Raw genomic sequence first — 16,784 nt, 5'->3', positions numbered from 1 at the left:
GAGATCCACCTGCCTCTGCCTCCCAAGTGCTGGGATTACAGGTGGGCATCATCATCGCCCGGCTACGCTTTGCCTTTTTGTTGTGGTGGTGGTGGAGGCTCCTTCCGTCTAACCTCTGCCAGTTTCAGCTTGACGTCCATGCGATGTGCCTCTCCCCTAACTAGGACGCCTTGGCCTCCAGGCCCCGCCCCTCCCCCTTCCTGCTCCACCCTTCCGCCAGTCCCACCCCTATTTCCAGCCGCTACTCCATGCCTTGGCTTTTTCCTCCCCGCAGGTAACCAACAGCAAAACAAAACAAAACAAAACCCAAAAAACAAACAACAACCAAAAAAAAAAAAAAAAAAAAAAAAAACCCCACCACCAAAAACCTAAACAAGGCTCCGCCCACATTGCTTCCTGCAACCCCAACCCCGCCCCGCTTCACGTGAATACTTTTGACCGGCTTGCTATCCGTACGGCAGTTTCCGTACCCGCCGTTTCCGTCGCAGTAGTCATTACTTTTACTGTGCGCCGGAAGGAGGCTAAGCGAGCGTTTTTGGAATTATGGCGGCGGTGGATATCCGAGGTAATTAGTGTTACGCTTCCCACGCTCCCAGATTGTGGTCTGCTGGGGGTTTATAGCTTGCAGAGGTCTGCGTCACACCCTTTTGTGAAGTCTCTCAAGTCCTTTTGAGTGGCTTCTAGACAACCGAAGGCTCTAATTTGACGAAAAGTTGTCGAGTTTTTCCGTGTTCTGACGAGTCTCTTTAAAGGGGGCGAAGCGGAAGAGTTAGAAACAGTTTAGGGCTTTTCTACCACAGTGCTGGGGCATTATATCCGGGTGAAGGGATGGCTTTTCGAAAGAGAGAAGTGGAATAAAATAAGGATGAATCCCACTGTACGGGTCCCCGGACAGAAATCCCCAAGTCTTCATATTAATAAGTTTTGATTTTTAGTCTATAATACCTTTCATTTATCATTCAACAGTTACCTTCGGCAAGCTCAGCTGCAGAAGTATTGTAATTTGCATTGAGTTAGAGAATAAATAAATGGAAATGCAGCTTCTTAATTGCTTTTCGGTAGGGTAGCATATTTGATTGTTTTTGTTTGTATATATTTCGTTTTTCTTTCGAACAATTTCATACATGTATATAATGTATTTTGGGCATTTATATCACCCATTTTTGTTTTTTATTTGTTTGTTTGTTTCGAGACAGGATTTCTCTTGTAGTCCTGGCTGCCCTGGACTCGCTTTGTAGACCAGGCTGGCCTTGAACTTACAGAGATCCTCTGTCTCTGCCTCCCGAGTGCTGGGATTAAAGGCGTGCGCCACCACGCCCGGCTCCATTATCCTCTTTTATCCCAACAAGTTAACCACATACTGCCATGGTTTTGTGTGTAAGTGTGTTTATTGAGTTTAATTAGTTAGGATTCCCAGCGTGGGCATGTTTCATTTTTAAAGTGTTTGAGATGCTTTCTCCTCCCCGCCCCCCCCAACCCCATATTAGGTGAACCGAGGTTCCAGCTAACTTATGTATAGTTACTTAGACCATGTTTGGTTGTCAGTATTTCTGGATCACATTTTTACCAGCTACAGGGACAGCTGTCTGTGTCACCGTACTGTCTTCTTAATGAATGAAAAGAGAACTTTAGTTCATGAGATCGTATTTGATTATTTAGCATTTTCAGTGTTTTACCTACTGTTTGTATTTGTTAGCATCGTTGTCATGGTTCTGATGTTCAGAGGACTGGCAGAGAAGATGTGGGAAGACACATTGGAGAAACACTGTAGGCAAGGGTAAAGTTTATTTCCTCTGAGTAAGACAGAGAGCCACTGCGGAGTGTTGATCACCGGGGATGGCATGCTCTGGCTGTCTTTTCATTTACTTTATGTATTTATTTGTTAGATCATTTTGGCTGTTGAGGATAGTGTAAGGAAGCAAGGATAGAGTTTTAAAAACAAGCGGACGTTTTCTGGGACGGATGGAAATCAGAGGTAGCTTGGAAAAGGGCGATAACTGCATCAGTGAGAAGGGTTTGAATCGGCTTGATCTGGTAGCGTGTTCTATTTATGATGTGATCACAGCTTATCTTGAAGTGGGACAAATAATATTTTTTCAACTAGAAATTGTACTTTCAATCCAGTTAACCATTTTGTAAATGAATGTCCTTGGATACATGAGGCTGTTTAAATTGGTTAAGATCTGTGATTAATAAAGTTTTTAAATCATTGAGTTCGAGGCCAGCCTGGTCTACAAAGTGAGTCCAGGACAGTCAAGGCTACACAGAGAAACACTGCCTCGAAAAACCAAAAGGAAATTTTAAATAATTAAATCATACTTCCCTTGGCCTTCAGTCATCAGTTGTAAACATTTGGTGGCTATTATGCTCAGCTCTGATGAACACAAACTCACAACTTAATGGGAGCATATATCTGTGTTTCTAGTTATGATGAGACTTAGTAATAAAAACATATTAAAGTTGCCATGAGAAAAGAGAAAATGCCACCATGACTGCTGTCACAGTTAATTTTTATTGGGTTACACTGCGCCGAGCACTTAACATACATTATGTGTAGTTACAGATCTTTTCTACCTACCAACAGTTAGTTAATAGATATGGGCATGAAATGATTATGCATGGTGAGTGATTTAAAGATAAGCTACAAGAACCATTTTAAAGGAAAAAAGTCAAATTCTTAAAGCAGCTAAAAGAAGTATACATTCTACAGTAAATAAAATTGTTATTGGATTAGGGAATTTAAACCCTAAGTCGTGGTTTCCTTTTGTTGCTTTTCATTGGAAAAGATGTCTTTTCTGAAAAATTTATTTCCTCGTTTTATATTTTTGACTATGATTATCCATATATGTATATAAATTTTACATATGTAAAAATAAGTAGTTGGTGTTGTTTTTTGTTAACATACTTTATTTGTTTCCTGTATTTTAGAACACACAAAGCATGATTTATTTATTTATTTGTCTTTTTTTTTTTCTCCATGTAACAACCTTTTTTCATTTGGTTCATGTCACCCTGGCTTAGGTCTGACTTCTTCAGAAATGCCAAAAGTAGTTGTTTAGAAGAGGCGACGTTTTTTCAAACAGTATTATATAAGCATTATGATGTTTATAACTTAACTCTGGCTGCCTTTAGTAGGCATTGATGTGAAACATCATCAGAGCCAGTGCAGAATAAAACTCATTAGTTAAAGAAAAACAATTTACTATATCTTCTGAGACAGGGTCATGATGTGTAGCCCAAACTGGCCTCAGTCTCTTGGTCCTCCTGTCTTAGGTTCCCAGAGTGCTATGGCCGAAGGTCTTCATAACTGTTCCTGGATCTACCATATCTTATTAAAAATTGGCTTGCTTTTACTCTGAATCTGAAACATTATGGTTATAATAAAGGGATGTTACTTACCATTTGCCCCTGATTTTTACACCATTAGCCTCTTGTCTATTACAGAGGCTCCCTAACATTCTTCGCCTGCCAACAGGAAGAACTTTAAACTGGTGGTTGTGGGTGTGTTTGGAAGTTTTTGAATTAGTTGTCAGCATTTAAAAATGCAGGATTTTTGTCTAGTCTTTAAAAAGATCTTTCTAGATCTCAAATCTTAACTTTATTCAAATTTAACTATTCAAAATCAAAATATATAAAAAATATGTTTTATCCTCTTGTACCTTTTTCCTTTTTTAATGTTTTGGGTTTTTGAGATAGGTTTTTTTTTTCTGTGTATCCTTGGATCCTCTGGAGCTTACTTTGTAGACCGGGTTGTCCTGGAACTCAGAGGTCCTCTTGTCTCTGTCTCCTGTGTGCTGGGATTAAAGGTTTGTGCCACCACTGCCTGCCTCTTTTTGTACCTTTGTATTTGAATTTTCTCTGCTGGGAAGTATTTTATCCTTTTCTTCATGGTGAGCTTCTCTTCTTTACACAGTGCAAAATCCACCTCCTCCCCCATGAAAAATAATTTCTACTTTCCCCAGAAAGTGTTTAGTTCTCCTTCTTGTGCTTATATAATTAATTTATCCCTAACTTTATTACAGTACTTCCTGTGTTTCTTTTCATATTCCTCTCTTCTGTTCGACTGTCAAACTACATAGAGTACAATCTGTGTCATTCTTTGATTCATAGTGCATGATAGGTATTTGTTGAATGAGATTGTTTATCCTTTCTAATCCTTTCTTTCTTTCCTATAGATAATCTGCTGGGAATTTCTTGGGTTGACAGCTCTTGGATCCCCATTTTGAACAGTGGCAGTGTCCTGGATTACTTTTCAGAAAGAAGCAATCCTTTTTATGACAGGACATGTAATAATGAAGTGGTCAAAATGCAGAGGTTAACATTAGAGCACTTGAAGTAAGTTGTTTTAAGAAGGTAGCGTCTTTGCCAATTAGATATTTTGCAACTAACACTCATTTTGGCCTTTGTGTGGTGGTTGGTGACAGACACAGTAGAGCCTCTGGAAGAAAAACTAAAATTTGCAGGCTGGAGAGATGGTTCCGTAAGTAAAAGCACTTACTTGTGCACAGGCTTGATAATCTGAGTTTGATCCTTGGAACACATGGTGGGAGGAGAGCATTAGCTGCTGACAGTTGTGCTCTCTGGTTTGGTGGGAGCACATAAGGCCTCAGCCCTACACAAAGAATTATAGTCAACTGAATAAAGTTGGGCATGGGAAAGGCAGTCCTCCCCAGGGAAGAGCACACTGATGGTTGTCCAGTGCCAGACAGTTAAAGCCTGAAAACATACATACAAGTAACATTATATGAACTCAACAGGTTATGTTTAGGAATATTATATATAATGTATATTTTATCATTTGTATATAATCTACATAAGTATATAATACTATATATAGACACAATACAGATATTCATGTAATAACAATTGATGAAAAAGATGCCATGAATTTGAAGGAGAGTGGGGAGGAGTATATGGGAGAGTTTGGGGGGAAGAAAGGGAAGGGAGAAATGTTTTAATTAAATTACAGCCTCAAAAGTAAACAACAACAAAAAGCTGTCCTCTGACCACCACCACCACCCCCAACACACACACTTTAAAACACCCTTGTTGGGTTTGTAAAATTTGGCATACATTTGTAACTTAGACCGCTTCATGATGTCTGTTAAGGACTGAGGCTTCTGCTCTGATAAGTGAGTTTATCAATGTGACTGTTTTCAGCCAGAGAACCATGATTATTGTCATCTTTAAATCAATACTTTATAATATAGCAGAGTTTATTGTAACCTTTCTTTGAGAAATGAAGAACATTTTAGCCAAACATGAAACAGCAGTCTTTAGACTCAGGATGCTAAATAAGAAATTCATTCCCTTTGTACAAGTCCTAAAGTAACTCACATAAATGTATTGCTGGGGTAGGCTTTATACAGTTTAGTTTCTATATTTTAAATAGATTTTGCTGAGAGGTAAATGTAGCTGTTAAAGGTAACTTAATTTTACTTTTACACATAATCTTAATGAAACTGAATTTATGAGGTTTTATAAATTTTATTGTTTAAAAACCTCATTTTAGTCTGTATACCTCCTGTCTGGGAAAACAGCTAGTTTTACTCAATAGCCAACTTTTAATATTGGTCATAAGTAACTTTAGTCCCCTTTTTACAATGCTGTTACAATTTATTTGGAAATTTAAGTGTCCTACGAAGTGTTAGGTGTCATCTGTAGATCTCTGTTCATCTCCTTTCAGTCAGATGGTTGGAATTGAATACATCCTTTTACACGCTCAAGAGCCTATTCTTTTCATCATTCGGAAGCAACAGCGGCAGTCCCCTGCTCAAGGTAAAATGTACAAAACACCATTATTTCTTTACTTCCTGACCTGTGTGCTCTATTCTGTTTTTAAACAAGGGATTTACTTTGGTATACTATTCTAGAATGGTACTTTATGTTATGTTTTGCATTGAGTCCTGTTTCTGTAGGTCCTACTAACTACATACATGTCCAGTGCTTGTTAAGAGTGTACTTACTCATCAGGCTCAGCACCCATTGTCCTCATGGCCAGAATTCATTACTGCTGCCCAGTAAGGTTACACAGCTGGAGACAGCTGGATCCATACCAACTGTGCCTTCTAGTCAGTATAAGATGAAGACACACCCCCACCCCCACCCCCACACACACTTCAGAAAGTCACTTGAAACTGAACCTAAGACTTTTTTTGAGGACTGGTCACATTTTCTGCCCACCAGAATTGCAGACTTCGGTAGGAAGCCAGGTATCTACCATGTTCGTTCACATGGTGCATTTTGGCTGGGCAGGCAGGTCCAGCGGTGCTTCAGAAGTGTATCAGAACTCCTGCAGCACTAGAAGTCAGGTGGTTCACCTCTTCCTGTGAGCACAGTGGTTGAGTGTCCACTGGACCTTGAGCCTCTTGAGTACCTTTCATTTCCTCTCTGTCTCTGAGTTAATACTTTGTAAAATGCATGGCCTGTATAATTTTATTACGTCCATTGAGGATTAACTGAGCACCTTCAGATGGCACGGTCAATCAGAAATCTTGCCAGGGTTTTACTACCAAATGGATGTTTGCTTAAGAGACAACACTGAAGAATAAATGAATCAAAAAAAAATAAAAAAAATAAAAATAAGAATAAATGAATCCAGATTTGGTTTTGAATCAGGAGAGCTAAGGCATATACGTTAGCGAACACTAGCACTTGGAAATACCTTGAGATCAAGCAGGGAGTTTGCAGTGTCACTGAAGAAGAGATGATGCAAAGTGAAAAGCGGGGTGCTACTGCCAAAAGACATCTCTCAGGTAGATGGTCTACGTCAAGACACTTGGGGACATCCTTTACCCTGGGCAATATCAAGAGTCACTTGCCAAGGAATTTCTTGTTCAGAATCTTAATATTGCTTTAGAGTGGAAGGTGTGGAGTCTGCAGGGAAAAAGAGAGCCATAGACAATAGCAAGGGCACTGGGGAACAGTCAGGGTGTAGGGGTGGGGCAGGGCGACACCAGGATCAGTAGGAGTTGTTTTCGTTCTCCCCCCGCCCCCCAAGATTTATTTATTATATATACAATGTTCTGTACCTGAACACCAGAAGAAGGCACCAGATCTCGTTATAGATGGTTGTGAGCCACCATGTGGTTGCTGGGAATTGAACTCAGGACATCTGGAAGAACAGACAGTGCTCTGAACCACTGAGGCATCTCTCCAGCCCATAATCTTCGTTCTTAAGGCTCAGTCCTGGGACCTGGAGTCAAGTGGAGTGCATCAGATATCTTCACTGTGGTCTTCAAGTCTCCCCTGCTCCTCAGGCTTACTTCCCACAGTCTGGTTGACTGACAGCCTTGGCGTCGCTTAGAACCTTAAATAGTGCTTGGTGTGCCCAAACATGTACCTAGTAAGACTCTCCTTTCAATAAGCTTACTGCATCAGATGCACGGTGAGCTGATTAAACTCGACTCAGATGTGCCTTCGCTTTGAGAAGCCCTGCTTGGAGGTAAGAGTTGGTGAACTCTAGGCTTTGTGGATGGATCTACTCAAGTGTTAACAACTCTAGGTAACATATAAATAAACATTGTGGCTGTTTTCTATACTGTTATAAAGAGAAAGCGCCAGACCTTCCCTTAAAGTTCCATCTAGGGAAATGCCTGAGTTAGTTGTTTGTTGTATGAAAAATCATCTTTTTTTAGCAGTTTGTTTCCAAGATGTGTTAATAAGCTTTCCCGCTGCTTCAGTTATCCCACTAGCTGATTACTACATCATCGCTGGAGTCATCTATCAGGCACCAGACTTGGGAGCAGTTATAAACTCCAGAGTGGTACGTGTCTCCCCCTGCCATCTGCAGGTCTACCTTCCCTCTCTTCTTTATCCCTTGAGCTCAGGGTTCACCGTGGGCCTGGAAGACGGCCTTGAACCACTGGTCCTCCTGCCTCCATCTTCCAAGTTCTGAGATGCGAGATGTGTGCCAGCACCCCTAGCTTTTTTCATAGTCTTTGAACACTAAAACAGACTTCTAATTAGTACCTTGCTCTGCGAATCAAGTAGGAGGTCTGCTTTGTGTGAGCTGCTGTAAAATACTGACTGTAGGAGGGTTTTGAGCACTGTTACTATGGGTCAAGTCAGTGCTAATACAGAGTCTGCCTGAGAGCTACACTCATTAGTAATATGCATAAAGACACTTGGAAAAAGAACTGCATCCATACTAAATTTTTGTTGTCCTTTTTATTATTCCCCAAACAATACATTGTAACTATCTATATAGCATTTATATTATGTTGTTATGCCTTGTATGCCTTGTATAGAGAGATTTTAAATATATAGAATATCGATAACACAAATGTTAATTATTACATACTTATATATAATTATATATATTTAGCTATTATATATAGCTATATAAAATAATATTTAGCTATTATATATTTATAATTATAATTTAGCTACTATACGTAATGTATTAAACTTATATATATTATGTATAATAGCTAAATGTTAATTATTTTTATATATATATATAATGATAATTATATATAACTAAACCCTTGCAGATACTGAGGGATGAGTATAACTCCAATCAAATGCTAATCTAGATTCTGAAATAGGAAATTGTCTTTGAATAGGTAAATTTTTATATTTAGTTAGGACATGTCAGTTGACCTCATGAGTTTTTGTTTTGTTTTACAAGCTTACTGCAGTCCATGGTATTCAGTCAGCTTTTGATGAAGCTATGTCATACTGTCGATATCATCCTTCCAAAGGGTATTGGTGGCACTTTAAAGATCATGAAGAGCAAGGTAAGTAGTGTGCCTCGGCCCTCCCAAAACAGTTTGATCCCTTGAGGATGAAGCTCGGGGGCCTGTGAAGTTATCTAGGTAGGTTTTAGTTTCTCAGAAGACGACATTGCTGCCCCTGTGTTCATAGGTTCAGTAATTGTAACATCAGAACAGTTACTAGCTTTATCCATGAGGTAACGTCCATAAGCTTTGTAAAGAAGTTTTAAGGTTTTAGATTATTTAGAACATAAAGAGAAGAGGCATTGGTGATGAATTAGCAAAGCTATTTTTTACTTTTTTTTTTTTTTTAATATATATTTTTAACGATCTATTTTATGCATGTACACCTGCAGGCCAGAAGAGGGCATCAGATCTCATTACAGATGGCTGTGAGCCACCATGTGGGTGCTGGGAATTGAACTCAGGACCTTTGGAAGAGCAATCAGTGCTCTCAACCTCTGAGCCACCTCTCCAGCCCTTCCTCCCCCCGCCCCCCTTTTTTTTTTAACTTCTTGAGTTGTCTTGCAATTTGGAACCGTTCGGCCCTCTAAGTTACAAAGTAGAAGAGGTGAAATATTGTCCTTGGTGCCCTTTGTTCAGAATGCTAGGCTGTGTTCCCTCTCTTCTTCCCTCCCCGCTCTTATTTATTTTTAAACATTTTTTCTATTGTGTTAAAGATTAAATCTATGACCATAGGCGTGCTAGGCAAGCACTTTACTCCCACGTTATGTCCCTAGTCGATGAGCTTGCTTGCTGGCTGTCGTGTGTGTGTGTGTGCGTGTGTGTGTGTGTGCGCGCGCGTGCAGTGTGTGTGATGTGTGTGTGAAAGCTTGTATACCACAGCACATTTATAGATGTCAGAGGACAACTCTGGAGTTGATTCTTTGCATCCACCTTTAATGTGTGTTCTGGGGATTAAACACAGGTTCCAGGCTTATACAGCCAGTGCCTTTGTCCACTGTGCCATTTCACTGGCCCTAGGTCACTTGCTGACTCTTTGATATTTTCACCTGTCATGACACTAGGTCCTTTAGTTCCCATGGCTGTTAATCTTTGACTGTTCTGCCATGTTTTACTAAAAACCTACGTCCAGAAATTGCCTGTATCGGTGTTTCTTTTTAGAATAATGGAAGTGGGAAAGGTGGCCTTATGTAGGATTCCGAGCCCTGCAGTGGCCTTTGAGATACTGATTCTTAATATTGGATACAGGCAGTACTTTTGATGTAGGAAATGTGCCTTAGTGGAGTGAAGTTGACACAGGGACAGTTGTCCTCACTTTGTGTTGTCTGGAGCATAGTCGCTTGGAATCAATCCTTTATGTAGAGACGGTCCTCACCTCCGGCCTCTACCCTATTTCCCCTTGCTGGAGCAAATCCCACATGTGAGTAACTTTAGAATTTCTCTTTTCATGTTCTTATTTTTTTCTTGCCTTCATGGTCTTGTTTTGTAATTTTCCCCTCTCGATACGGTGTTTAGCTTTTTTCTTAGAATGAGAATGCACAAATAAATGTGATTTAGGAAATCTGTCCATATGGAGCCCAGGCTGGCCTTGAGCCCACAGCTCTCCTGGCCTCATCTCCCAAGTGCCAAGATTAACAGAGAAATGCATCACCATTTCCAGCTAATTGCAGTGTTTAGAGACGGATCTTGTATAGTCCAGGCAGGATAGCCTTGAACTTGCTGTATAGCCAGGAATGACGTTGAACTCTTGCTAGTTTCATTGCTGTCTTTATAACTGAGCATAGTAACTAGAGTTTGCAACACCTGCCTTTTCTGTTTGTCTAAATAGATTGTATAGAAAAGGGCCATCCAATTGTACTTGAACTACTCAAAAGTAATTTCAAGCCAATATATGGATGATCTAGGTAAGTATGAAGAACGCTAGTCTCAGAACTGATCGTCCATTGGTGCTGCACACTGAAACTCAACTGCGTCAGCTTTTGAAATGTTAGGACTTAACAGCATCTGGAAAGGAAGTTAGGAAATTCTTCTGTGTGCTTGCTATGTTTTATTTGAAGAATTGTCCTAGTAAAGATGTCATTAAAAATAATGGTTTGAGTATATTCAGTATGTTGATTTGGATTTTGCTATTTTAACAGATAAAGTCAAACCTAAAGCAAAAAGGAAAGAAGAACCAAGCTCCATTTTTCAGAGACAGCGTGTGGATGCCTTACTCTTAGACCTCAGACAAAAATTCCCACCCAGATTTGTTCAGGTAATGAGACTGAGTTATGAATTTTGATTTAACACTTTCCTAACATTTTTAATTGGAGGGTCTTTTAGGTGTGATTTAAAAATACTGCTTTTCCTGACCTCTGAATGAGAGGAAAGGCTTTAAAGACTTATGGAGGTAATGGATGGACTGAGTGGACGCAGCATTGTTCTCTGCTCCTTATGAGTCTGGATGAACATAGGGCTCTGTGTTGAGATCCTAGTCTCAGCCATAAGGTTGCTAAGAGCACAATAGTTACAACAAACCTAGAATAGGAAACTCGTGCTTTCTGTTCTGCCTGCTGCTCCCCGGCCTGCCGTAGAAGGTGTGTAGGCTCTTAACTGGCTGATGAGTTAAAACTTCTAACAGAAGAAACAGAAAGTGGTAGAGGGCTGGCATGGTCAAGAGAGGAAGCAGAGGTGGTAGTGGAGCTCTCTGTGGTAAAGGTTTGCAACGCCGCCTAGTGACCTAGAGACAATGGAGCGGCCCCAGCAGACCCACCTCCCATTCCAACAACTTGAGCATCTGAGGTGAGGAGGCAGTGAGGGGTGGAGCACGTGGCCGTGTTAGTGTCAGTCATTCTGGACTCTACAGAGAAGTGTGCTCTCACAGGCGTGTTTATTGCTGTTAGGAGGGAGATGAGAATTTGTAAAGGTAGTTTTAAGCTAACTGAGATTTTAAAAACATATCGTAAAGTAACATTAGAACAAGCCTCCTCTTCCCCATCTGACTGTAAAACAGCAATGAATGCTTCTATAATGGTTATGTGGAAGTGAAGAGAACATGTGACACAGGTTGATAGAACATCAGAAACCAGCTTAGAGAAAGTTCACGAACTGTTCTTGAAGGTAGAAGCTGCCAGGATCCTTCCTTCTCAGGCCTACAGAAGCAGATGCTACCCAGAATTCATTCCCTAGCCACTTGGTGCTTGGGGTGTACTCCTGCTTAGACGTGGCATTGAGCAGTTGGGCTTCTGATGCCTAAGAATGTTTCTTCTGTGGCGATGCTTAGGAGACTGTTTGGGAAGTCTCCATGTGTCTTTGAAGCAGCTTTTCCATATTTAATTCTTGTTACTGCTGGATGTTACACTAATTCTACCTATGATTCAGGTCTTTATGTCTTTTATGATGACTTTCTTTTCAGTGGGTTTAGTTTTTAATCAGGAAGTTTCTCCGGTACTGTAGGATACGACTCTAGTCAGGTTTACCTTAAGACTATGATTCAGTTTGACTAAAGGTGTCCTGTCTGTTGGCATATCTCAAAGTACATTCTGCTAGCTGGTTGGCAAGATCACTAGGGAAGAGTAGTCGGTGTGTGTTGGTGCTTAGGCTGTCGGTTCAAGTGGTTCATATTAGCAGTACAAAAATCTCAAATTTTTCATTCCCTTCAGTGTTACTCTATATATTTCCTCTTCTTGTGTAAGTAAAAACTATTTGCTCCTCCAAGTTACTTTAGCTATATTTAAACCTTGATATGTTGGTGATATGTGCTTTGTGTTGTGGGGAGTCTGTGACCACTGTCATTTGGTAATTTGTTATAAGGATTTATATGTAGTTTTACTTGGTAGAGATTTATTACTCTGAGATATAGTAAGAATATACAGCTACGAGTTGGAGAGATGGCTCAATGGTAAGGGTTCTGGTTGCTCTCAGAGGTTTCAGGTGGGATTCCTAGCACCCACATGACAGCTCACAACTGTCTGTAACTCTAGTTCCAGAGACGTTGATGCTGTCTTTTGGCCTCTGTAGACAGGTACCAGGTATACATGTAGTGCGCAGATGTACTTTTAAACAAAACACTCCTATGGGTTAAAAAAAAAGTATATAGTCAGATCCTATGGGAAGAAGGCAGAGTAGAGCCTGAAGGAGTCTGGTTTGTTTACAGTGTAGGTTTCCTTGTCCTTTCCCTTTCTTATAACAGGCTGTAGCGTATGCGTTTTACCTCAACAATGAAAACACATCAGTATATCAATATTTCTGCTGTGGAAATTCATTAGAAACTCAAAACTAAGTCTTGTAGAGGTAGTTCATCAAATAGCAACACTTCTGTCAGACACTTAACAAAATCCCACAGTCTGAAGAAAAGCAGATCTTTGTGCAGCACAGGGAGAACAAACCAGTGTTATCCGGTTCAGAGTGGTGGGAACCTCCCACAGTTCAAGTTTATACATTCCAGCCAAGGGCCAACCTTGGAAATAGGCCTCTTTTTTTTTTTTTGTTAGGTAGCCCAGGACCTTGGAGGAACTGCATCCTCTGCAGCCTTTCTTTTTTCCTTAAGAAAAAAAAAATATTTTTCTCATAAAAAATTAAAAATAACTTTTTGGTAGAGTGGTTCTTGGAGGAGGGGAGACATGCGATGGTGTGTGCATATGGAAGCTATAGGACAACTTGTGGGAGTTGATTTTTCCCTTCCCTGGTGTGGCTCCCTGGGGTCAAATGCAGGTCACATTGTTGGTAAGTGCATTTTACTTTTCTGAGCCATTTTACTGGCCCTGTTAATTTCTTTTATTTTTGTCACAGGGTCTCACTAGGTTGCCCAAGATAGCCTTGAACTGTCTCCCTAGCACAAGTAGGCTATGAACATGTGATCCTCCTGCCTCAGCCTTCTTAGTAGTTGGCATCACAGACCCTCATCACCACACCTTTTTGAGGATAGCAATGTCAGGCTTTCATTGGAAAACTTCTTCTGCATGATGAATAATAAGGAACCATGTTCAGTCTTGTTAAGTGTAACTGTTTACAGTACTTGCAGTGAGAGTATGCAAGTTCACAATTGACAGTATGAATGTGGAGCAGGTGATTCCAGAAAAAAATGTGGTCTTTTATAAAGCAGATAGGCCTGAGGGGGTGAGGGGCCTGTGTTCAGAAAGGCATTTAGGAAATAACGTGGGAGAGGCAAGAGAGGCGGGCTAGTGCTGACGAGCCGACAGGCTGCTCCTCCAGAGGACGTGGGTTCCATCTGCAGCACCCACATGGCAGCTCAGAACCATCTTTGACTCCAGTTCCAGGGGATCTGAGGCTCTCTACTGGCTTTGGTGGGCACCATGCATGCATGTTGTAACAGACATACATGCCAACATAAAAACTTAGAAAAAAAGTGCTGGTGTAACATTAGTGTGAAGAGATTATGTTTTCTTCTGAGATACCACATGTGCACAGATACTTGTCATGTATGTGTGCTGTTGGGGGATAGTTAAACAGATGCTGGTTTCTGTGCCAGAGATCTGGTTGCACTCAGGACATGGGCATTGCCATTACTATTGAAGCGTCTCCTGTCTCAGTATTGTGCAAAAATTGTTCTCCCATCTCTGGTTAATAAAGAGCTGAACGGCCAAGAGCTGGGCAGGAGTGCTAAGGCAGGACTTGTGATCCCAGAAGGGGGTTCCCAGATGGGAGGGAGAAGAAAGAAGGTCCGTGAGGAGGTGGTCATGAGGGGGTCACCATGATAAAGAAGTTGCCATGAGGACAAAGGTGGGGCAGGAGCAGCCAGGGCAAGACTAAGCTGGCAGGTGAAAGGGCACATGGCTGGGAGGTAGGCAAGACACTGCTCCCGACTTCTGATGTCCCCAACACTCCTACGGTTTCATTAAAACAAACAAACAAACAAAAAACACTTATTTTAGTGTGGTTTCTATGGAATCAAACTCAGGTAGGTGGTCAGGCTTTGGTGCAAGTGCCTTTACCTACACAGCCACCTCCCAGCATACTTAAGATTATTTTTTCAAAATTACTTTTTAAATTATGTCTTTATAGTGTATAGGTCTGTTTATGTGTCTGTGAATAGCTTTGTGCATATGAGTGCAATGCTCTCAGGGACCAAAAGAGGGTGCCTGGATCCTCTGGAGCTGAAATTCCAGGCAGTTGTAAGATACCCAGAGTAGGTGCCTGGAATTAAATTCAGATCCCAGCTGGGCTGAAGAGGCGGCTCAGCGGTAAAGAGCACTTGCTGCTTTTTAGAGGATTTGGGTTTTGTTCCTGGCACCCACTTGACAGCTCACAACCATCTGTAACTCTCGTTCCAAAGGATTTGACCACTTTCTTCAGGTTTCCATGGATGCCATCCATGTACATGGTACATAGACATACATGCCAGCAAAATACCCATACACATAAGAATAAATAAGCTTTCAGGGGGAAAATCTTTTTCTTAGTTCCCATGCCTGCCATACTTAAAATCAAAGGGTTTATGCGTGGAACTTGCTATGTAGACCAGGCTGGCCTCAAACTCACAGAGGCTCATCTGCCTCTGCTGCCCAAGTGCCAGTACTAAACCACTCCTGAGTTCTTTCTCCTTTTTACAGTTCATGGCCTCTAAGCAGGTAAGTGTCTGAAGGTTTGGAGACTGTTATTTCTTCTCATTAGTTCGATGTGGCTATTCTTTGTAATGTTGCCTTTGTTGGGGTGACACACAGCTTGTTAGATGAACAGCGCTTTTATGGCTGACTTCTGGTTTAGATTTGTCTTTCTGGAGGGACAAATAAGAAGTAGAAGGTGACAAGCTTTTATGGTGCTTCAGTGGTAACTGTCATTTACAATGCAGTTACGTAAGTATGCCCCTTAAGACTACAAAGCTTTATTAACTTGATTTTTCCCTTTCCTCCCCCCATTTCTTATTTTTGAAATGCTAGCAAAAGTCGGGAGAAAAGCCTGTCCCAGGTATGGTTTATCTGCTATTCTTACGGAACTTGAAATAAGATTAATTTAATGTCTTAGCAGCAGTGACATGTGAGATGAGCTGTGGTTATTTTGTTCTTTCACACTGTCTCATTGTAGTTTGTCACTTCTGACCTTTGAACTCTGTTGATTTGCGAACAGGTAGTGTTTTTGTGGTAGTGAAACTAGCATTTGAAAGTAGAGTGTAGGTGGGGAGAATGAGAGCCACGAATCCAGAGTAGCCTGACGTTGGGTTTCATCGTGTGAAGCTGTCTGTGAGATTGCCATAGAATCATTTTTTGGTCGCTTGCTTACACATGTCTCGTTTTAGCGTCACATATTTGCCTAGCATTATAAATTTCTTTGAGTTAATAAATGTTTAGGTTTATAATTGAATTTTAAAATATGTTTGCCTAGGGGGGAAAAGGGAAATATTCAACTTGATAAGCAATTAAAACTATTGTGTCTTCTTTCTACTTCCACTTGTCTTGACACAATACCTGCTTTTGACATCTAGTGGATCAGACAAAGAAAGAGGCAGAGCCTCTGCCAGAGACTGTGAAATCTGAGGAGAAGGAGAGCACTAAGAACACTCAGCAGACTGTGAGCACTAAAGGTCCCCCTGAGAAACGGATGAGACTTCAGTGAGTCTTGGACAGGGACGCTCCTTGTCGTCACTATACCTCAGCACCTGGGAGCCTCTGAGCCCTGAAACACTATCGCAGCCCTCATCTGGAATGCATTTGTTCTTTACCGAAGGACACTCCCTGCCATGCTTTCTATGTGAATATTTCTTATGTATCTTTTGTAACTTTTCCTCTACTGGACTTGTGCAGTGCACCTAACTCACAGATATGCCAGTGTATATCTTTAAAAACAATAAAGTTATTTGTATATATTATGCATCATGCTTCTTGTCTCTAAGAGGATAAATATTGATGCAGTGACTAAGCATCTCTTGTACTATTTGGATATTTGTCTGTATTAGAATAATACATTTATTGAATACTTGAAAGGTAAAGAAAAACACACTCTCTCACATGCACACGCACACACACACACACACACACACACCATTCTACAGATTCCAATAATTTCCTTCTTTGCATATTCTTTACTTTATCTTGTGAGTCCGTCGTGAGCACTTGCCAGTGTTTACTAGTGTGTGGACTATGATTCCTGAGATGCAGCTCGGGTTTC

At 40.8% G+C, this 16,784-nt stretch overlaps 1 protein-coding gene across 2 annotated transcripts; it reads left to right on the top strand.

Moving 5' to 3' along the window:
• The first annotated feature begins 426 nt into the window (after positions 1–426).
• On the top strand, positions 427–16,488 carry Med6 (mediator complex subunit 6). 2 transcript variants are annotated; one of them, XM_051148551.1, is made up of 8 exons: positions 427–565; positions 4,176–4,335; positions 5,687–5,778; positions 7,683–7,765; positions 8,633–8,741; positions 10,820–10,935; positions 15,560–15,587; positions 16,102–16,482. In XM_051148551.1, the coding sequence occupies exons 1-8, from the start codon at positions 544–546 to the stop codon at positions 16,230–16,232; spliced, it is 741 nt and encodes a 246-aa protein (XP_051004508.1). In that variant the 5' UTR covers positions 427–543; the 3' UTR covers positions 16,233–16,482. The 2 variants fall into 2 exon arrangements, with proteins under 2 accessions (XP_051004508.1, XP_051004516.1); XM_051148559.1 differs by lacking the exon at positions 10,820–10,935 and having other exon boundaries at positions 16,102–16,488.
• Positions 16,489–16,784: the final 296 nt, after the last annotated feature.

The sequence above is a fragment of the Acomys russatus genome, chromosome 1, assembly GCF_903995435.1.
Source record: "Acomys russatus chromosome 1, mAcoRus1.1, whole genome shotgun sequence".
Classification (NCBI taxonomy): domain Eukaryota; kingdom Metazoa; phylum Chordata; class Mammalia; order Rodentia; family Muridae; genus Acomys; species Acomys russatus.
The sequence above is the reverse complement of the archived record's forward strand: the minus strand, read 5'-3'. Positions and strand labels throughout refer to the sequence as shown.